We start from the raw sequence: 20,961 nt of genomic DNA on the forward strand, positions 1-20,961 counted from the left end.
CACCCACAGTCAAAAACAGAAGGAAATCGCGTCTGGAGGAAGAAGGGGGGGTGTAGAGCCGTGCCAGTCAATGACCTGGGCAATTTAAGACGAGGCAAACGCATCCACAAAAGTATTGTCAGTGTGAAGGAATGGGTATATGCTTGTCTTTGCAGTTGCGTCTTACTGGGCCTTTGCACTCAGCCATGCAATCCCGCGTGTTGCTACAGCCGCAAAGTAACTTTCAATTGATCAGGTACGTTCACGAGGATGCTGCAGTCCGTACATGGCCCCCGGTCTATGTCTATTGAATCACGGCTACGCTCCCAAAATGGTCTGTCTACGGTTGCCCCCAATCACATTGGAGAGCATACTTCCTCGGCGGAATCTACCAGAATCCTGCTAGGAGAGGCTTCGGAGGCGTCTCCTGGGTAAGCATCCTTGAAATACACGCTTCCATACCCGGCCAGATCCGACTCAGTTGGGTCCCGCGAACTTTTTCCATTATATATCCCACCCAAACTGGGCTCGGTGCAGCGTTCCAGGCATAGACCTCGGGCAGGGGAATATCACGAACGGTTCTGAGCCTAGTTCAGCAAGTGACTTTAGCCCGCGCGAAGCATCTGGTTTGACCACAGCACGGCTTACAAGCTCCGGTGTTGCAGCTTCACTCGCGATCAAGTAGCGAGCCGGTCCGACGATGGGCGTTGGCAGTGTTGTTATCAACTCGCGACCGTCCTGCATTGTCAAGTTAAATGTTTTATTGAAGAAGCCTTCTGCCAGTTTTCAAATACCCGTGCATGTGGATCCAGCAGCATGAGAAGCCACCTGCTGGAGCTCCATGAGGTTGAGAAACCGTTCTTAGCTGCTGCTTTTCATTGTACAGCCATCGGCCAGACTGGTAGCGGAAGAAATAATCGTATTCTGTGATCACAGTAATTAGTTAGCTTGATAGTGGCAGAAGGAAGTTTATTTCTGATGGGGGACTGAGAAAGTTCGCGCGACGAAAGGCCTCGAGGGCGACGGGCGAGACGCGTCAACATCGCGTTGTGGTGGCGAAAAATATATATAGTTAGAGTAGCGGTTATGAGACGAGATGCAACCCGTCAGTCGTTTCCAGGCTCCAGCTCTGTGGTCGGGCTAACACGTAGTTAATCGACTCGGCTGGTGGTGAGAGATGTCGACATCATGAGCATGACTCCATCGCAAGAATCGCGACACGCTGCCACCTCCAAGCCAGCACATCCAGCTCTCCTTGCTCCATTCTCGTCAAAGGGGCCCAACCAGTGATATTTCGCGTGTGAGACTCATCCAATCGAAACCAGAACGCCCAACTTCCCCGGATTGCCAAACCCTCTTTCTCCCCGCACACAGCCCGATCTTCTAGGTAGCTAGCTCGCCCGGCCCAACACGCCATGTGCGGGGAAGGGTGGTGGTCATGCCTGCGCCCGATTCCGGTTTCGATATGCCTCAACCACACTGGCTGGAGCCATGTCATGACCCGGAGAGGGAGAGTCGCTCCCAGGAGCTGGTTACTCTGGCTGGGCGAACTGGAAGGTGAGAGGCTGGCAAGTTGCGCCGACGGGACGGAATGGTTGAGTGTTGTCTTAGACACAAGAGAACGAGCGAGACCTGTGGTGAACCTGCTGCGCGACGCGTTGTGTGATCAGGCCGCAGCGCTGGTAAAGCCAATCAAGCTGCGGGCCGATGGAGTTGGGGCGAGGAGATGAAGCCAATTGGGAGAGTCCAGCACATATTTTTCTTTTGGAATCAAGCGGACTAACTATTTGTCTGCGGTTTCGGAGCCTTGTCCTCCCGTGCTCGGACATGGACTGTGAGTCGTGAACGGGTCTACCCCACGGGGATGAAGAGAGGGCGGGTGGCGATTGGAGATCCAAATCGCTTGCGGTGGTATAAAAGGGGTACATTCTACGGTGGTTATATTACCGACGATAAGCAGATATGGCCACATGCATCAGAGCCACGGCGCGGATCGATACCTGCCGTGATACCATCCAGTTCCGAGTGCACTCAGGGCCAATATATTACGTCAGAGCGAGGTCTGTGGGCAGTAGTCTCTCAGAGATAGAGAATGCGTGCCGATATCAATGACGGTAACAAACGGTGGAAAAGCTGTTTCCTCCGTTGTCGTTCCCTTTGGGGTGACTGTCCCATGCGCGCGCCGCCAAGTATATCGGGCGACTGCTATAACTTACAATTTGGACATGTTCTTGTCAAATGTTGATGCCTGGAGCAGATGAGCGTTCCGTGGAATCTAACTAGCTAGTTTGAGCATCAGATGACAGAAGAATCATCCACGAGGCAGCAATGAATCGCCAATGATGCTCACGGGCTGTGTGGGATGGCGGGAATGACATCAGAGGATGAGGATATAACTAATAGTAATATTCCAGTGACTAAAAACTAGCTAATAGAGTAATAGTAATGCCTCTTGCAGGCGGGTATTGTATGCCAAAATTCCAAACCACCGCGCTATGCTGTAACAATAATCAAGATTAATCAAACCAGAGCAAAGTCCATGCCTCGCCATGCAACGCTGAAATGGCAAAGTAGGATATGCACGAAGACAAGGGGGTATAATGCTGCAGAAGACGTATTTTGTTGCTCACCAAATCCGAAAGAGAAAGAAAAGCAAGGAAGAGAAAGGGAGATTGCAAATCGACCAGCGCGGGTGTAACGGCGGGATGAGAAGGCGGTGAGGGCTGCAAACACGCCAAACACAAATACGAACTCGCGTCACCCCAACACGCTTGCTGACCCTCTTAGAAAATAAAGAATAAAATAAAATAAAAATAAAATCATCGACAGTCATAGAAGTCGAGTGTGTTGAAAGATCCTGTTATCGAGTGCGGCTGATGCAAATAACACGGTTGCACACACACTGTCCACCGAGTCCAGCGGTGAAGCACCGACGATGCAGGGCGCAGCCTCGGCTGATGTGGGAGGCGAGGATCGGAACGGCCTCCGAGCTCCAGTCACCACAAAACATGCCGGCGCTGGATTCCACCCGGATCCTCTTCACGTGGCGCGCGGGCAACTTTTTTTTCTTTCTCGCGTCTCCATCGGGTGGAAGCGGAAGCTGCTTGAGCTTTCACGCTGGGAAAAAAAAAAATTGATAGGGGGTGTGTGTGTGGTTGCCGTAGTAGAATACCGAGGCATCGCGGGTGTGTTGCGACGGGGGAGGGCGTAAATCGTAATAGTCTGACATGGGTTCGCCGCGGTTGGGTTCGTCGCTTCACACGGGCTTGGAGGTTGATGCCTTGGACGAGGATGCCGAGCCGGTGCGGCGCTTCTTGTCCGTGACGACGCGTCGCTTCTTGCGTTTGGCGCCCGCCTGCGCCGCCATCACCTGCTGGGCGGCGCGGAGCGCTTGCTGGGCCCGCGCGTGGGCCTGGACGTGTGCGAAGAAGCCCTGGGCGTCGTCGTCGCGCGCCGCCTGGATCCGGCTGATCTGCTCCTCTGTCGTCAGGTCCGACGCGCTGGAGGGCAGCGAGAGGTCGTCCTCGCTGAGGACCGTGTCGGGCGTCGACGCCACGAACAGGTCCTCGTCGGACAAAAAGGCGCTGGCACTCTCGTCCGAGTCGGAGAAGAGTGACGAGCGGTTGGGCCACGAGGGAAACGCGCACGACGTGTTGCGGCCCGAGGCGATGGAGAAGGAGGTCTTGCTGGGGCTGATGTCCAGCAGCGAGTCGTTGGGAGACGGTGGCGGTGGTGGAGGAGGGAGGGAGGACGGTGAGGGTGACGAGGCAGCACTGCTGAATCCGTAGCGGTACCACATGGTGGAAAGAGCTCTGTGTCTTGTGTGTCGGGAGAGAGAAGAGCGAATCTCAGAGAACCTGGGGGGGGAGGAAACGGGCTGCCTGGGGTAGATTATATAGCAGGCGCCAGAGACGGCCCAAGCGGAGTTTGTCGATAAATATGGTGATTGTTTGGGGGGGTAAGATCCGGAGCAAAGCCTGGATTTGGGGCGAGCAAACAACCCAACAGGAGTAAGATCCGGATAAGTGGCTGCAACGGCGCGGTATGGTCGATGCAGGGGGGAGGATAAAGGAAGTCAGATATAAAAAGCGACGCAGCGGTCGTAGAGTATGTATGTCGGAGAGAGGCACGACAATGAAAAGAAGTAAAAGAGGATGTGTGCGGGAGGGAAAGGGATAAATATAAACCAGATCAATAAAAAAATTTAGTCTGGGGAAATGTCGGGGATGCGACTCATCCAAAGTCGGGGGTGGCACACGAGAAGGAGGATCATGGAACGGTCCGCTGAGCCCGGTCACAAAGAAGAAAAAGGGCCAGACTGGCTAGCGCGTGCACACCGTAATTTGTGACGACCGAGATTCTCGATCTGTGATTTCTCGAAGAGCGAAACAAGGAGCTGCTGCGTGCTCCGATCACCGGTTGGGTTGGCGTTGTTTCGGCTGTTGGACCGGTCGCAGGGATGCTGTCACCCGCTAAGAGATTTCGTTGGCTTTTCGGTTGAGGCGTCTTTTCTTTTTCCTTTTTTTTTTTCGCGCCAGTCACACGTTGGCGGTGCTGGGGCCTGACGAAGAAAAAGAGACCGCTCGCCCTGTGAGGCTATCACGGGGAGCAGCAGGGAGGCTTTGTTGGTCGCAAATCAGAATGCCACGCTTGATGCTGGCACTGTCACTGGACCAAGGGGCTCTCCACTGAATGGAGTTGAGACGGAGAGCAGATAAATTCAAATAGATGAGGGAAGAATCGGTAGCACGGGAATGGACGGATTTGCCCCGTGCGAGAGTGATGGAGTAATCGATGTTTTTCAAAAAGTTCGTTTTCGAATCTCGTGCTTCCGTTCACCGACAGAACAGTCGGAATGGCGACGAGATGGGATGCTGGGCGGTGATTCGATGCTTTGTCTGCACCCAGTCGTTGATGTCAGGACGCCTTAGCGTATCTGATCGGTCTGCTTTGCTTTTTCGGAGGGAGGCCAGGCGGTGGATGTGCGGTCTGGCGGGAGCAGAGTCTGTGGCGTTAAGAGGCACGATGTATAGAGGCACCGTGTCGATCCGTCAGAGGATAAGATAGTAGTCAGAGTCAGATAGTCTGCAGCAGGAGCAGTGTTTGATATCAGTGTGCAGGATGGACGAGTCGAGAGGGGCCCTGGATGCGATGGGTGTGCCCTTTTTTTTTATAATGGGGAGGCCTGCAGGCGAGTTCTGGTCTGGATGCGTTTGTGTTTGTGTTTTCGCGCGTTCCAGTACCTTGGAGGATGCCAAAAGCCAATTCGGCGACGGCGGCTGCTGGTTTACTCTGTGCTGGTTGACAAAAACACGACCGGCGCGCCGGAAGATTCAGGCGAAAAAGATCGAGTTGCCTAGAGCGAGCGTGAGTTTGGCGGTTTGGCGGTTGCTGGTGCCGGCCGGTGCTGAAGTCTGATGGCAGAGCGACTTGGGCCCAGGTAGTTTGACACACGAGCCCGTACCAGAGTGAGTCAACCTCTTGCGATTTGCTCACACCGACACTCTGCACGAATGAGAGCAGAAAGCCGTTGGCGTGTGGGATCGTGTTGGGCTGCGGAGTGGGATGTGTTCTCGACTGCACCCCTGCTGCCCAATCCGAATCGATCGGGCGGCTTTTGATGAAGAAGAAGAAGAGGATGAAGGAAAAAAAGCAACGCCCCGTCACTAGTAACTAGCTAATTAGCCAACTAAGCGACGACTTGCTGTTCCCCTGCGCGCCCGCCGTTTCGAAGCTGCTGGCGGTGATTGGCGATGAAAAAAAGCGGTGACAACGCGCTGTGTGCAATGGATCGAGTCTCGTTGCTGAACAAGACACGCTGGCAGAATAGCAAAGCAGAGACGCGATGGTCGGGACTCGAAACGTGGTTGGGCTGGTGATGTTTCACTGAGGAGTCGTGGGTTCCGATGACGGGATGTGTGACGGATGCAGAGATTATCTGATATTGAGACCGGAACTGACGAGAGAAAACAACAACTCGCTGCTCGCGGGATTCTCGCCCTTTTTATCTTTATTCTCGCGTGCACACTCGTCCTCTTTTCCCCCCCCCCAGGGCTCATCACCCGTCCAGTCCCACCGATCCCTTTAGACTTTTGCGCCTGTTCCCGCTCGCTGGGAAAAAACTCCTCGTCCAGTGTCCACACCCGTTCTCCCCTTTGCGAAACGGCCTTGGGCTCGCCGGCCCCAGCTTCCGCGACAAGGAGAGCTGCTCGCTGCTCCACTCGTAACCTCGGGAATCCGCACGGGCGGGACCGGACGAGCGAGACGGCCTTGACGGTTGGGCGAGTGGAGTCGCAAATATAATAGTGCTCATCTCCCAGCGAGGGCGGTTTTTGGTTGCTTTTTTTCCCCTCTAAAAATAAAGGATGTCTGTGAAGGATGCCGGTTTCACCCTCATACTGTACAGGCAAATAGGATGTGCTTCTGGTGCTGGATGCTCTCTCTGCCTCTCTCGTCAGGTCCCCAAGACACACCTGTGCAGTCTGCCTTGGGAAGAAGATATACAGCACTCAACGGCCCTGGCTTCAGCACGTGTACTCTGTAAACTACGCTGGATCTCATTATTCTCACAGTCGGACTCTGGCCGTCGTCAGCATGATTCCCACCCAACTCTGATCGGCCCGCCCTCCTCATCTCCATCTCCATCTCTCCATCTCATCGTCTCCCGGGCCGTCGTGATCCATCACACTAAACGCCTTAGGAAGGTTCTCAGTGTGTTCGAGAACGTCGGCCCCAAAAAGGGGAAATCACTGTATCAGCAAACAGTCAGCACAACGACTTCATACACTGATCTCTTGCCCTTTCATGTGCATAATGGGAACTCAGCAGTCGTCATCATCTATAGTCGTAGCTCAGAACTGCTCGACGATCCGCAGCACACATCTCACTCGAGCAAACACCATTCCCTCTCAGCATTTTGTATCCACGGAGACGGACTGTTCCGCACTCGTCGCCTTTCCTGCTCAGTCGACTGCTGCCCATATCGAGTAGTTCGGTCTGCCGGTGCTGGATTCTGGGGCCCCCTGTTTTCATTGTTTCCAGATCTGATGCTTGACAAACCTCGATCGAATAGATCACGATCGCGGTCTGAGCTCCAATCCAGCAACCTGGTTCTCAGCAGAGGCGCTGCATCAGGCCCAGAGCCCCTGAACTGACTGCTCCTGGTCGTCGCCTGGCCAGGCTGCAGGATGCCCACCGCGCCTTTCCCCTTCAGGGCTGCCCAGACGTGCCGTCTCAGGGCTGGGGTCCAGGGGTGTGGTTCCCGGGGCGGAAGGGAGAGGGCGGCCTCCCGGAACTCTCTCTGGTGTTCTCAACAGCTTCTCGATTTGGGAAATCGTTGCAGGACTCTCGCTTTGAACGATTCGCTATCGATTCTTGTTGCGCCACCGTCCATCTTTGTCTGGGGTAAATCGAGGCGTGTCTAGCCCTGGGCCTGAACGGTCGCCCGCTAGCTACTTTGAGGAATGAAGAACCGCAGTCTTCAGGGCGATTGATGTCCTTTTAGGAAAATGCTGCCAGGACGCTCGACCTTTTTAGTCCTGGCCACCTCAAACCCAATATGGATATATGTATATGTACGGAGTATGTACATACACATACTCAGGCCTAGCCTTGAGGCAGTCTCACCCCTCAGCTATGCATCGGCTATCAAGCCTCTCTTCTCCAACCCAGTCCCCACTCTCCCTGGTCAAATTGCCACAGGATCGTGAGATGATTCAGGTCACTGTATATTTCCTGGTGTTGGAGACGCACAGCGCTGCCGACGATCGCCTCTGAACGGGAAGTTGATAGGCAAAGTCCAGACCTCGAGCCCGTTGTTTGCAAACATTGCCCAACATGGGGCATCCCGAAACCCCGGACAACTCCCCACTCATCGCCCGCTAGCCACGGTGCTGGAACGCGCCATCGCCGGAAGGGCGTTCCCGTCACTAGTTCCGCGACGCCCCCTTTTCTGGCGAGAGAGGGGTATATTATTATTTTGTGAGTCGACATCCGAGCAAAAGAGGGGTGGTTGATGGATCGATTGTGATGTGTAGACAAACCGCTGTTCTGGAGAAACGGGGTGTGTAAATTTACAGCACAAGCTCAACGGCGATTCGCTGATTTATGGAACCCAGCCAATAAGACCGCAGAAATACGTATTATTACCAGTCAACGGGTGTACTGCTGATACTCCGGGCCAATCACACTGGTCGCACTCTCTCCAGTCGAATGGCCGTCGTTGCGTGAAGCACATGCGCTGGATGAACAGCTGGAGACGGTCAACACGGCAGCAAGAGAGCAGGAAGTTAACGATCCCAACGCGACACCTGCCGCAGAATCCCTTGGTTATCCTCCCTTACCCTGCACCGCACCCAACCCGAGGGATATACGGCCTGAGGAATCAAGAATACGATGTCCCTCAGCCCAGGCAGACAGACAGTGCCCATTCCAGCTCATCCCGCGACCGTTCGGGGAATTATTCCGGCTGCCAGTCTGGGATCGCGATCTTGTTCAATATGCGCTGCTGCGCCTTTTCAACCCATGCCCAACGACATGGAAGACAACCCTGGAGAGTCAAGAAGTCTAGAAATAGCACATACCCCTTGGCCTCAGTGAGCATTCATTTCTGCAGAATGACGGGGAAATTGGCCGACTTTTATTCCGCTCAGAGGGGCTTGTACATCGGCCTCGAGTGTTGCATAGACACCCTTGGATCCAAGCCAAACACATCTCTGTTTTCGCAGCTCATGCCCTGTGCGACACGGAGATGTCAATGACTAGGCGCGAGACGTCGTTTCTGCGATGCAGATTGAAGCGCGAGCCGACCGCCTGTCTCTATGTTGGCCAGTGTGGCCCTTTGGTTTGAACAACACGGACTTTTCGGAACTGTTAACTATGTATAGTTGTCTGAAGGTACGGACGGGCTCAAGCTGGTACACGACATCGACGACTCCAATGTACCGCTCTGACAAACAGACTCTGCACGACTAAAAGTCTCCAGATTTCGTTGCTGCGGCGCCAACCAAAGACCGGCCCCTTCGCGCTTGAGCAATGGCCTTAAGGACGAGTTTGTGTCCTGGCCACCTCCTTTTTCCTTTGTATCTACCGTCTCGGGTCAACCCGTCTTCGTTCCACTGCGTTTGGCTCTCTCTGCAAAACAGACTCGCAGCCCGCGCCACCGCTGGATGGAACGATGCACTTCCCCCTTTGGTGGATGGCGACGGCGCGGATGATTGTTTGTCCAAGCTTTCGTGCTCATACTTGTTTCCCTTCGCGCAGGCCTAGGGCCGAGAAGACTCTTCTGGACGGGTGGCTGCGGGGTGCAAGTGGTTGACTTTACGGAAAAAGAGCGGAAATCTGGGGATGGAAGTCTGCAGGAGGCGGTCGATCTGTTGATCGTGGACTTTTTGACTATAATTATGATACATAACATGATCTCCAGCCATGCCTGTGCAGATGCATGTATTGAAGACTGTGCAGATACTCAGACCGTCAGAAGCCCTTTTTCCTCGCTATTGTGCCTCTTTGAGATGTTGTCTCGCCATGTCGCATGCGCCTTTTCCTTAGTTAGATTGCGATCGAAAGGAAATGTTAGCACGGATCATATAACTACAGTCTGACCCTTTTTTTCAAATAACAAAGATCGCTTCCACTCTGTCGGAGACTCTCTCATTATGCGCACACTCTGGCATCCCTCGCACACTCTTGCTAGATTCGTCCATCGCCACGCTGACACATGATGACAGTATGAATAATCGAGCCTCTGGTGGCTTCTTGTATGCGAGATTTCCCGCTCTGCTGGGTAGGCTTATTACTGATCACCGTGCCCATATCTTGATTTCCTGTTTATAGAGTGATTCCTCACTTTCGACCACGCTGCCGGAGCCCTATGTATGCTCATCTCGCCTCCCTAATATTAATCCGCTGCCTCTTTGTGGTATCTGATCCCTCCCGTCGGATTCCCCGCTAACTTAGCCCTTTGTTCTAGACACGTTTCTTGCCACACGCCTTTTTGGGTCAATTAATTCAACCTTTTGATCAATTTGATATGTTGGAGTTGTCTCCATCCCCTCGGGATCACCCCTTTTTTACTTCTTTCGTTCCAGTGGCTGTCGCCTTTTTTTTTCTTTTCAAATCATGAAGCCCTGGATCCTGCCTGCGCTATATTCCCACGCTGTCGGGTACCTAGACCCAAATAGTAATATACAATAAGATGAACTGGCCCTTTTTGTCATCTTGCCACCTCCGCACGGCCTGGAAGCGGTGTTGACTATTATATGAATACAGCACTTCCACCCAGCCATTTCAGATCTATGATGCTCATCTCAAACCGTCGGGACTTTTAATACTGTTGCTCGCCTCCTTCCACACTGCTGTCTTTTGTGATTCTATTGCCCGTGGCAAAGGAAGGTGGACGCCATCATCTCACCCCCTGCTGGCAAATCTGATCAATCGCCTCATGCAAATGCATCTTCACTTTACATTCACTACAGACCCTTTTGGGTCAATTAATTCACTTTGATCAGTTTGAAACGGAAGCTCGTCCGAAACGCCGATTTGCATTTATTAGAACCTCATGCTACGCTCGCGCTGCAAACTAAACCAGAATTCGACACAGCACAAACAGGTTGCCAACTCCTATCCATCCGACCATTCAAAAAGAACTCTCCATCTGCCTGTATAAAGGGGTGTTTTTAGTAATTATTGCCTGACTACCGGGAACCACAAAAGGCACCTGTGATAGAAAAGCCAAACGCCGAGCATGACCGTGGAACAAAAATTCGAAAGAGCGAAGCATGCGAGAATAATAATACGAGAAAAGAAGAATAGCTCGTTGGCTAAAGACCGAACAGCTTCCTTGTCACCTCGCTGCTTCGGACAAGAAAGCCGTAGGATTCGTATCAAGAGCCGAGTTGTAGATTTGACCAGTCGCTAGCTGAAGAGTAAAAATACAAAACCTGGCCGTGGAAACGCAGCGGCGACAATTAACCGAGCTGATTTACTGTAATGTTTCCGTTAGCCAACAACTCTTCGCAAAGGATAGATACCGACTTACAGAGATTTCATCCATGCCCATATCATCAGTACTGCCGGTAGGCTGCGCGGTACCATTGGTCGGTGCAGCGTTGTTCGTGGTGGTAGACGTCTCAAAGTAATCCACCATCTCAGCATCCAGTTCGGCTACAGTCTTTCGTTTCGGGCGATTCGCATTACGGCCACGTTGAGTGCGCCCGCGCGAATCACGTTTGCCGGATTTCGCGGCCGACACAGGTTTAGGCTGTGATTTCGGGTGACTGCAACAAATTAGACACCGCGGGTCACTAGTCAAGGGTCATTTAAACATACGCGACGCGTTCGCCAAGTGATTTGACAGGAGGTGCTGGAGGAGCCCGCGAAGCGTCTACGACAACTTCAATCTACGAGTAGTGTGAGCTAGTTGTAAATAAATTAAGACAAGGCGCGATTCCGTACTTTGATCGGGCGTTTGTCAATCAGCAAACCGTTCAGCTCCTTGGCAGCTTTTGCCGCAGTATCCGGGCGAGCAAAAGTAATGGCGGCAATCCCACGGCTGGTACCGTTTTGGTTGTAAGTAACCATCACTTTCTTGACTGGTCCGGCGGATTGATGGAAATATTCCTAATTCGAAGTCACATTAGTAAACTGCGTTTCGACTTCTTTTCGATGAGACGCGATCGAGAACAGCAAGAGAATTCAAAAATCGGCCACGAGCAAGAAGGAATCGCGGATCAGCGAGCACAGAGTAAGAACAGCGTTAGTAGCCGGGAACAAGAATGGACCGTCGCACGTGGTCGTTTCCTCCTCGGTTTCAAGCCCCTTTCACTACCATCCCGTGTTCCAGAAAGACTCGGTGGTTTGAACCCAACACTATTTCACCCATCCCCGAAAACCGCCATGAATGGAATCCATTCGGACCATGCCGTTTGTAGTGGAATCACCCAGCCTCCTCAGCAACAGTCGAGCGCGATACACGTCAAGTGGCTCCATCAAAGCCTGACTGCGATGACGCGTGGTGACCCCGTAGGACTTATAGTATCGAGTCGGAATCCACGGTTGTGATATGCATGATTGTACCACCAGTAAGTTTCCCACACTCGATGGTGCTATGCTGTCTTCACTGCTGCGCTCGCTGATTCTGAATACCTCCACAAGCAAAGTAAATATCTTCAAAGCGTAGCGAAGGCCTGTTTTGCTCAACGGCAAAATGGAAAGTAGCCTACACTCCGGCCGTACGGACGTCGCTGCATAAGCAGGGAAACTGAACCGGTCCAGAGATCTGATGACAGCGCTCAACTTCCGACTACTTGCATCAGGCCATTTAACGGGCGAGCAAAAGTAGCGCAAAGGAGCTAGCTATCTTAAGAGTGCGACCGCATGCACATAAAGATAGACACACAGCCTACAGCAACCGAAGGTGCGGTGTATGGAGGCATGCGGTGAAGGAAAGGGACGCTTTCGATCGTAATACCGAGAATATACTGAAAACGGACATCGCGAACGAAACCCAGAGAGCGCCTCTGTTCAACATACCTTGATATTCGCTTCATTGACATCGGAGGGCTATGTGGCGTTAGTCCCGGGCAGTTTGTGATGCGCTTGGAGTATGAACTTACCAAACCGCTCACGATGATTTTGCTCTCGCCTGATCCAGTGGATGGTGCGGTAGGAATGGCCTTGGAGGCGGTTTTGGCTTGTCTGGATGGTTTCTTGACGCCTCCAACAGGAGCAGCGGTGGCCCTGGCTCTTGATGGCCTTGTGTCACGGCGATTCTGGCGACGCGACGCACGGGTAGTATTGATGATCTCGTCAAGAGAGGTGTCAAGTTTTGCAGACATGTTGGCTTGCTAATGGGGTTTTCGGGGGTATTTTCGATGGATATCAAGGTATGAAGGTATGAGCTGATGGTTTGTGGATTCAGGTGCGGATGGCCTGTCGATGTTTGTTGATCACTGACGCGGTCGAGAAACGCAGATGCTGCGAGAGAGGGAAAAGGGAGAGAGAATCCGAGTTAAAAAGTGGCTTTGTCGACTCGAAGTCACGGCGGAGCGGGTCAAAGGCTGTAGCAGTGAATGACGGGCGGCAGTTGATGAAGCTGGCGTGAAGAGAAGGAAGAAGGCGACGTTCGTTCGAGAAGAGGCGCTGAAAGGAAAGCCCTTCACTTCAAACACGCTAGCCCGCTTTGGGCGGCAGCCTCCGGGTCGGTTATGTAATCGGGCTTGGCACGAAGATTCAGTAGAATTGGCATAGATATCTACTCTGGACACGCTATATTGTTTGGATGATAATTGAAAAGCGCCGCTGGTTATCCCTTCTTCCTGTACGGAGTACATAAACCACTAACTACTAGCTATTATGAAATCGACTTAACCTGTCTGGTCAAATGGAAACTAATATAGCAATATCGGTCTTAATGAAGACTTTAACACCGTCAGTCTGAGTACGGCCATTTATCATTCCGGCCGCGGGTGTAGGTAAACTGGGGGCGTATCCTTGATCGTCATATACAAATCTCTTGGACCAAAAGAGAACATCTCAGCAGGATGATAAAAAGAAACCACTGTGGAGGTGCGGCTTTACGTCCAAGTATCAATGGGTAGGGCGGTATGCATTAGACGAACAAACGCACAGCGAAGGGAACTGACTTCGGCGTAAAGCGATAAGTACGACATTTCGGAGCCTGCCGGAATATCGTCAGCTTTTCAAAGCTTCCAAGCGCCCTCTCATCTGTTCCAGGGTGGCTTCTTGATCTTCGAATTCTTCTTCCACCGGTTCTTCCAGTGGCTCTTCGGCTTTGGGACCTTCGACTTTGGCCAATTTTCCTTGCAAGACTTCCTGCAGCACTCTGTCCACTTCCGCATCGGCAGCTTCTTCTTCACCTTCTAGTAGCTGGTCATTGGGAAGGGCGTCGTCTATACTCTCCTCGATGATGCCGGCTTTGACCAGCTCCAAACCTACATGGGTTTAGTTTCACCGCCATGTGCGGATCGGAACATTGCACTCACTGAGCTGCCGCATGGTCTCTGACAGGTGTGGCAACCTAACCAGCATATTAACATCCTTCATAATCCCGGTAGACGTCCTCAGGCTCCCTTCAATTTTCCGCACTGCAAAAGCCTCGTTGACTTGCATCCTCACGCTCTCGAGCTGTGCCTTGCTTGTGGTTAGGCGAGCACTTTGCTTTCGAACCCTAATCAATTCTTTTGCAAATATCCTTGTTTCTTGGGCGGCTTGGGCGGCTTGAGACGGGTTCTTCTGAGCTCTGCGGGAAGCCGCAACGATGAACTGCCTGGTTTTATTATCAAGCGCTTTGAGTTGCGCAATATCACGGTCCAATTTGCGAGCATTACCGCGGATTAGGGCGTTACATTTTCTCATCTGAAATCAAGTACCGGAATAATCAGTGAGCCTACCGATCGGGGGTAACAGAGTCGCTGTAGAAAGGGTGCGTACCTGGGCTGCGGGGTCCGGCTTAAAAAAAACAGCTTTGAGGGACTCCATGATGGCGAGCAGCTCAAGGCTGTAAAGCTAGCCGTTTAAACACCAGACAGCAGTTTCTGACAAGGCCGTGCGTAACTTATTGCGGAGGACAGAGCTTTCGTCAAAGGCGGGAACTTGCGGTCGAGGACGTTTAATGGGCCAAAGATTGTAGAGTTGGCATCCAAGATGAAAGGCGGATCAGAGCAGCAGTATAAACAGCCAACGATGCAGGCCTACAACCATTCAGTCACCTCACAAAGCATTTCTTTTGGCCGAGGAGGTCGAGTTGGAGCGGCATCATCGTCACGGGCTGCGATCCTTGACCCGCTAGTTAGTTATCTTATCAGCACTGGATGAGTCAGCAATGCAAACACGACAAATGCACGTGGTCTGTGCTCTGCCAGCTTCCAGTAGTTTCTAAGCAGTGGCTTCCATCAACGTCAAAAAGAGCTTCACGTCTCTCTCCCTGCGCTTGAGCACAACGGCACACCTTGTTCTTCTTGCATATTCTGGATCTTGACTTTTTATAAACCTGGTTTCAGATCACAGCGACACTACGCACTCAGAACGACATTGCAATGGCGAATACTCAAGTTCCTGAAGGTGAGGGGAAACATTTCCATCGCCCATATGCAGAGCGGGCAACCCCATATCAATGCAACGGAGCTACGCACACTTATCGTAGCTTGCTGTATGCATAATGGGCAGCTCTTCGCATTTCCTTGACTTCCTAGGGCGTTTTTTTGCGCTGCATTGGTCCCGAGTAAGTGCTAACCATTCGCAGTTCTTTGGGCCCAGCGCTCCTCCAGCACTGATGCGGCTAAAAACATCGTCTTTCTCTCCTTTACGGTCCCAGACGTTCCCAAATCTTCAGCCAAGGTTAATCTCACTCCCACGACTGTCTCTTTCACCGGGCATTCTTCGACCAAGAATATAGACTTCAAGGTTGATTTGGAGCTGTATGGTGAGATTGATGTTGAGAACTCAAAAACGCACCATTCGCCCCGCGGAGTCGATATGGTGCTACGCAAGAAAGAGATGAAAGAAGAGTTCTGGCCACGTTTGCTCAAGGAAAGCAAAAAAGTTCACTTCGTAAAGACTGATTTCGACAAGGTATGGGTTTCTCCTGCGTTGATTTGGTGAAGCGTCAAGGCTTTCCGCTAATTCGAATCGATAATATAGTGGGTTGATGAAGATGAGCAAGATGAAGCGCCTGAAGAAGACTTCAGCATGCCCGGTGGCTTTGGTGGTGACGGCGGACTCGGTGGTATTGACTTCTCCAAATTGGGCGGTGGAGATATCTCCGGCTTGGCGGCCGATGCCGCTGGAGATGCGGAGTCGGTATGTGCTCCTTAAAAGAGTATCAGCCTCTGTCAATCCTAACCATTGATTTCCATTAGGAGGATGATGAAATGCCTGAACTGGAAGACGAAAACAAAGACTCTTCCAAACCCAAGATTGAGGAACTCTCATAATCTATCCTCGTTTCTTAGCTGCGTCGTCAATTAACAACTCGTCTACGTGGGTGAATGGATATAAAAGACATGATTCAACGACTGAGGCTTTGTGAATATGACATAGGTTCTCGCATATGGTGTTTATTTGACCCATGGCAGATGGCCCTATTAAAACTTCCGTTTTAGGCCGTACTTCAGAGACATTTCTATACGTCAAGCACCTTTATTATGTCTCTTTGGTTTCTGTGGCAATAGCATGGCGTTCCCATGAAAATATGATGATTAATGTTTGAAATTGCATCGAAGCTTTGCACGCGTAGTATCTGGGACTTCGGCACGGGTTCGAAAGTGATGTCCACTGCTCAAGTTGCACAAGGAAGATGTTGTTTAGGCTTTAAGAAGGCAGTTTATAAATAAGCACGATGAACTGCATCGCATTTGGCAAGGTATATCTCAGGCAAAGTAACGTAACCTGTCGAAATGGAAAGGCAAGAAATCGTTGAGCTCAAGTGGGTGGTATATAAGAAACGAATAACTGGATCATACGGAGGCTCCCGGGCCATAGATATTATCCCACAGATGTTGAACCTGGATCATTCCCGTTGCTGAGCGACTGTCCTCCCGAGAGCTTCGCAAGGCGATCTTGTTCTGACTGATCCCGCAAATTCTCCGTCTCTTTTCGCATAGCTTCCAGATTCCATGAATCCTGTCCCTCATCGTCGCTCTCCTCTTCACTTTCCTCATCTTCTGAATCCTGCCAGTTACCGCTTTCGAACATGGCACGGCCTGTGGCTTCTTTGGCTTTACGCGCCTCTTCTTCTGCAGCTTTCTTGTCCAGTCGCTCTCGCTTCCACTTGGCAAACGATTCCTCGGTGACAGGAGTAAGTGTGCCGGTGAGCTTGTGACGTTCGGATTCGAGGAACTCTTCCAAGGTGAGCGTTTTGAGGGGGGATTTGTCCAAAAGGGCCTTTTCGGCAGCTTTTTGTTCTTTTGTCTTCAATATGAAGCTAGGTTGAAACATGTTAGTTTGTCTCTGGCGTTCTGGTTGTTCATAACGAGACTTACCCTGGTGGAAGACTGTGTTTGTACATGCATTTATCTCCTCCGTTCGGACATGCCCAAAACCAGCCGTATTTCTGATTCTCCACAGCTTCGATAAAGTACTTGCAGACCTTGTCTGTCGTCGTCTTCGGGTTGCCATGTTTGCTCAAAACAACGGTCCGTAACTTTTCTTCGTCCCAGTTGTCCATCGTATCATTCTGCTTTTCGTTTTCGTTATCCCGGGAATCTGAATACAAGTCCTTCTTTTGTGCTTTCCGCTCAACCGCAGGATCGTGACTAAACTTGCATTTTTTCCCTTTTTCACAGGATCCCTTCTTGAAGAACACGCACAAGACAGTCTTTGGGTCGACTCCAAACGGGACCTTTTGAACCTGGACCGGCTTGAAGAGCTCTGCTGCCTCTCGTTTCGCCTGTTCTGCGGCTGCCTTCTCCTTCTCTCGTCTCTCTTTCTCGGCATCTTTTCGCTTTTGATCTGCACTCTTGTTTGAATGGGCTTGTGCCTGGAGCTGTGCTATCTGTCGTTTGGCTGTGCCTCCTTTTTTCTGTCGTTAACAAGAAGGGGTTAGTTTAGCAAATGCTGTTCGTTGTAGGTATAAAGGAAACGGGTGCTCATGCTCTTGTGTCTCCGAATAGTAGCCGCTGCGGAGAAGCCTCCCCGCTGGAGCGGGATGGGTTGACGTCGCCATCGCTTATCCGGTGGCCGCCGTGCGATGCGGAAGAGACTCTGTACTCACATTCTTCATACCAAAAGTCTTGATACCATGGTGTTAGCTATCGCTTCTTATTCGTCGGGCAGATATTTTGACTGAGAGAAAAATCGGCTCACCTTGTCCTCCACTGTAGCCTTCTTCTTCTTCGGCTGCTCAGGTTTCTTTGGCGGCATTTTGGCGATATTTACTTGAAGACGAGATAAAATCTAAGTATAATGCAAGAATCGTGCGATGGTGTTGTCTATTGTATAATCATATGAGAACGGGTGACTTTGGCTGTCAATTGTGGCCTCGACTTCGGTGGGGGAAATCCAAGCTTTGCAGGTGGCGGTAACCTTGGGCCGTGTGCATAGCAGCAAGTCCATGCCAGAGTAGCAGCTGTGAGCTTAGAGCATGTTGATGGGAATCCCCTTCTCAATCGCAATCCACGCCGAAATCGAGAGAATCTCAATTCCCTACCGTGTCATTTGATTTCGTCCAAGTTTACAGGTGAGGAACATCCTACCGCAAAGCTAGGTGTCGTTGCTGTTCATGTTGCTAATTCGCAAGCGCAGTAGACATCCTGCCTTGAGGATACGTTGATAGACGCTCATTTAACCCTCGAATCGATTGCGCTGCTCCTCCATTGTTCAACATGATTACCGACTCTGAGCTCTACAAACTCGCTATCTTCCTAGGATCCTGCGCGATGCTCCTCATTGTCCTCTACCACTTCCTTGAAGTGAATTCGAAGGACAAGGACGATACCGTTGCCGACGGGGGTACTTCATCGTCTGTAAACCCCAAAAACTCGATGCCTACGAACCTATCTTCGACTTTGGCGACTACGGAAAAGCGGTGATGGGGGCTACGGGACCACGACGGAGGGGATACCCAAGGGGCCATGGCAAGCTGTCAATGCAGGAGGACGGGATGCGCACTGGCGGCGGAAATAAAGGTGCTTATTACAATGTTGATCGTGCAGGACACAGGTTTGCATTGCTCGTACAGAGTAGATGGGTATGACCGGAATAACTCGCTCACTTAGCTCCTGAAGGTGAAAATGCTAAATATACACTCCTGGGAATGCCTGCTTGAGAAAAAAGTAGAAGTAAATTCTTAGGCAAACCCCAAGACCACTCGCAAACTGCACAAAACAACTAGAAGACATATGCGACTCTCCAATGACACTGGCGTCCTGAAGTAGGGATATTCAGAGTCATTGGCTGTCTGCAGGGATTATCCTCCGCACATTCTCAAAAGCCACAACAGCTGGCATTCTCTTATCATTAAACAGTGTGCATCCGCCTTTGTTCACTCCTATTCCAACCCTGGCTTGCTTTGTCTCCAAGGCTCTTAGGACCTCCAGCGCTTTGGATCGATCGCTTCTATTATCGTGGATCTTATTAAATGATTTAATGGACGAAGAGGCTGCCGGGAATATCAACGCCGGATGAGGTCCTTTGTCTGATACCTTCGGGGTTAGTGTCCGGCCATTTTGGTCCTTGAAGCAAGCTGTGGCGTCGATGGATGGAACTAAAAGTCGAAACGAAAATCACTAGCGATTAGACAATAACTATCGGGTGTGCGACATTATTTCCGGTCTCACCAGATCCTTTCGTTGCGGGACCCTCGCCATATTTCCAAGCCAAGGAGCAGATATGCACGATATCTACATGCTCTTGCAGTTCTACAGCACTAACAAAGTGGTTTCCGGCTTCTGCGCAGCCCGACCACTGGCAGTAAGTGACATGGCTGTTGAAAGGTAAATGTACTCTCGCCACGTGCTTTTTGAGGGTGTCAAAGTTGTGGAGCTTAGCATTGCAACCGTTCCACGAACAAATGTATTCCCTATAGGTTGGAGACGAATGCGAGCTTGACCGCACGACCACCTCCACGCGGGAGGCCGGATTGCCTTTTGGTCGGTTCTTGGAGTTTGGGGGACGGCCTCGGGAACGACGGGGTAATGGAGATAGCTGAGACATGGGCAACGCCAAAGAGCGAGAACTGCTAAGATGAGAAGGTCGAGACGGTGCGTTGTTTGTGCTGGAAGGAGATGGATTCCGCTTTGCGCCTGGACTGTGTCCGTCACGTGGCTTGGCGCGGTCTTCGGCAATACGTGACGGCGGATTATGTAATTCGGACGACGATGCGTCGGAGTTGAGATCGGAGTTAGGGAGCCGTTCAGGAAGCGACGGTCGAGCAGGCAAGGGCGCAAGAGGGACCTCGGGCGGCGGAGCGCCTGGATCGACGAGGTCCCATCGAAACGTCCGCAAATCTGAACTGAAATCCACGGCGTGGAAGCTCTCCCGCAGCTTGAGTAGATGGTAATTCAATGGCTTCTCTGTGGGATGTCGTCCAGCTGCAATTAAGATGTCCCTTGCAATTGTCTTTGGGTCGTAGTATGTTCTTCTCAAATGCCCTCAGCCCTTGTTGGACGGGTTCACTATATCATGACGACGCCGTAATGTGTTCTCTTTTCTCCATGTCGGGGGGCTCAACGAGCTTGAACTTGGGACAAATCCATAGTTGGTAATGGAGCCGTTGCTGGGCTGCTGGGAGCTGCGGTTTTGGGGTCATCCGAAAAGGGCATTTTGCTAGTGAGTTCGACATCTGCCATATCTTCATCACTCGATGCTTGCGCCAGGTCCACAATTTCAGAAAACTTGCGCTTTTTCGCTTGTGCTTCTTTCGACCCCGGGGGTGGCTCCTGAGTGTGCGGTATAGGAACGATTGTTCGCGGCTTAGGTTTATTGTTGGCTAAGGATCGGTTAGAATTAAAAGACGAGAATGTAATATGCCGATTTGGCGGTGCTTGCCCGGCTGGTGCTTGGTAGAATACCATTTTTGACAAGTTGGGTCGAGGGCCGTTGCTGGATGGATTTTGTCCTTTAGGTGGGAAAGGAATGAGTCTCGTGACGGGTGGAAGAGGAGGGAATAATCTAGAATGGGGTCCAGCGTCTGGGGCCAGAGCTGCTAGAGGGAGCGGAGTTGTAGAAGAGTTTGGCGGCGGTAGGTTAACCATTTGAGGTGGCTGAGGGAGAGTTAAGAGGGTTGTGGTGTGTGGTGCGCCCGTTGATGGATTCTGGAAGAGGTCCGGTCGGTTTGGGCCCTGGGATGTGGCAGGTGCGTTCTGGTGTAGTGGCGCTGGAGAACCCGCAAGCTGGGGAAACATAGGTGGAGGAGCCATTTGAGCCCTGTTGCCTGGGTGGATTGCCGGGGGAGGCATTGCCGGTAAATTTTGTGCTAGCAATGGTGGGTGGCTAGCTGCTTGATTAGGCAATCCCTTGAAGGAA

At 51.6% G+C, this 20,961-nt stretch overlaps 11 protein-coding genes across 11 annotated transcripts in view; 3 read left to right on the forward strand and 8 right to left on the reverse strand.

The window, feature by feature from the left end:
* Nucleotides 1–1,475: 1,475 nt before the first annotated feature.
* Nucleotides 1,476–2,068, forward strand: UREG_04699 (uncharacterized protein; the record flags this gene model as incomplete). Its single annotated transcript, XM_002545136.1, has 2 exons — nucleotides 1,476–1,536; nucleotides 1,785–2,068. 2 exons carry the CDS (start codon nucleotides 1,476–1,478, stop codon nucleotides 2,066–2,068), a joined length of 345 nt encoding a protein of 114 aa, XP_002545182.1.
* A 1,167-nt stretch (nucleotides 2,069–3,235) lies between these two features.
* On the reverse strand, nucleotides 3,236–3,778 carry UREG_04700 (uncharacterized protein; the record flags this gene model as incomplete). Its single annotated transcript, XM_002545137.1, has 1 exon — nucleotides 3,236–3,778. One exon carries the CDS (start codon nucleotides 3,776–3,778, stop codon nucleotides 3,236–3,238), a length of 543 nt encoding a protein of 180 aa, XP_002545183.1.
* Nucleotides 3,779–6,813: 3,035 nt separating this feature from the next.
* UREG_04701 (uncharacterized protein) lies at nucleotides 6,814–7,372 on the reverse strand (the record flags this gene model as incomplete). Its single annotated transcript, XM_002545138.1, has 3 exons — nucleotides 6,814–7,001; nucleotides 7,039–7,279; nucleotides 7,325–7,372. 3 exons carry the CDS (start codon nucleotides 7,370–7,372, stop codon nucleotides 6,814–6,816), a joined length of 477 nt encoding a protein of 158 aa, XP_002545184.1.
* Nucleotides 7,373–10,946: 3,574 nt separating this feature from the next.
* UREG_04702 (uncharacterized protein) lies at nucleotides 10,947–11,559 on the reverse strand (the record flags this gene model as incomplete). The annotated part of the gene is made up of 4 exons (XM_002545139.1): nucleotides 10,947–10,955; nucleotides 11,018–11,255; nucleotides 11,308–11,378; nucleotides 11,434–11,559. The coding sequence occupies 4 exons, from the start codon at nucleotides 11,557–11,559 to the stop codon at nucleotides 10,947–10,949; spliced, it is 444 nt and encodes a 147-aa protein (XP_002545185.1).
* Nucleotides 11,560–12,501: 942 nt separating this feature from the next.
* UREG_04703 (uncharacterized protein) lies at nucleotides 12,502–12,815 on the reverse strand (the record flags this gene model as incomplete). Its single annotated transcript, XM_002545140.1, has 2 exons — nucleotides 12,502–12,540; nucleotides 12,594–12,815. 2 exons carry the CDS (start codon nucleotides 12,813–12,815, stop codon nucleotides 12,502–12,504), a joined length of 261 nt encoding a protein of 86 aa, XP_002545186.1.
* An 856-nt stretch (nucleotides 12,816–13,671) lies between these two features.
* Nucleotides 13,672–14,478, reverse strand: UREG_04704 (uncharacterized protein; the record flags this gene model as incomplete). Its single annotated transcript, XM_002545141.1, has 3 exons — nucleotides 13,672–13,931; nucleotides 13,983–14,355; nucleotides 14,431–14,478. The coding sequence occupies 3 exons, from the start codon at nucleotides 14,476–14,478 to the stop codon at nucleotides 13,672–13,674; spliced, it is 681 nt and encodes a 226-aa protein (XP_002545187.1).
* A 557-nt stretch (nucleotides 14,479–15,035) lies between these two features.
* Nucleotides 15,036–15,932, forward strand: UREG_04705 (uncharacterized protein; the record flags this gene model as incomplete). The annotated part of the gene is made up of 4 exons (XM_002545142.1): nucleotides 15,036–15,060; nucleotides 15,242–15,570; nucleotides 15,640–15,798; nucleotides 15,858–15,932. The coding sequence occupies 4 exons, from the start codon at nucleotides 15,036–15,038 to the stop codon at nucleotides 15,930–15,932; spliced, it is 588 nt and encodes a 195-aa protein (XP_002545188.1).
* A 550-nt stretch (nucleotides 15,933–16,482) lies between these two features.
* Nucleotides 16,483–17,859, reverse strand: UREG_04706 (uncharacterized protein; the record flags this gene model as incomplete). Its single annotated transcript, XM_002545143.1, has 4 exons — nucleotides 16,483–16,921; nucleotides 16,980–17,518; nucleotides 17,711–17,728; nucleotides 17,803–17,859. 4 exons carry the CDS (start codon nucleotides 17,857–17,859, stop codon nucleotides 16,483–16,485), a joined length of 1,053 nt encoding a protein of 350 aa, XP_002545189.1.
* Nucleotides 17,860–18,320: 461 nt separating this feature from the next.
* UREG_04707 (uncharacterized protein) lies at nucleotides 18,321–18,527 on the forward strand (the record flags this gene model as incomplete). Its single annotated transcript, XM_002545144.1, has 1 exon — nucleotides 18,321–18,527. One exon carries the CDS (start codon nucleotides 18,321–18,323, stop codon nucleotides 18,525–18,527), a length of 207 nt encoding a protein of 68 aa, XP_002545190.1.
* Nucleotides 18,528–19,230: 703 nt separating this feature from the next.
* On the reverse strand, nucleotides 19,231–19,650 carry UREG_04708 (uncharacterized protein; the record flags this gene model as incomplete). The annotated part of the gene is made up of 1 exon (XM_002545145.1): nucleotides 19,231–19,650. One exon carries the CDS (start codon nucleotides 19,648–19,650, stop codon nucleotides 19,231–19,233), a length of 420 nt encoding a protein of 139 aa, XP_002545191.1.
* A 512-nt stretch (nucleotides 19,651–20,162) lies between these two features.
* Nucleotides 20,163–20,961, reverse strand: part of UREG_04709 (uncharacterized protein) — a gene marked incomplete at both ends in the record, with an annotated part of 3,528 nt that continues 2,729 nt past the window's right edge. Inside the window, one exon of the mRNA XM_002545146.1 lies at nucleotides 20,163–20,932. Coding sequence (XP_002545192.1) covers nucleotides 20,163–20,932 — 770 coding nt within the window. The remainder of the gene's footprint in view (nucleotides 20,933–20,961) is intronic.

Source organism: Uncinocarpus reesii, genomic scaffold, assembly GCF_000003515.1.
Source record: "Uncinocarpus reesii 1704 scaffold_2 genomic scaffold, whole genome shotgun sequence".
In the NCBI taxonomy this organism is placed as follows: domain Eukaryota; kingdom Fungi; phylum Ascomycota; class Eurotiomycetes; order Onygenales; family Onygenaceae; genus Uncinocarpus; species Uncinocarpus reesii.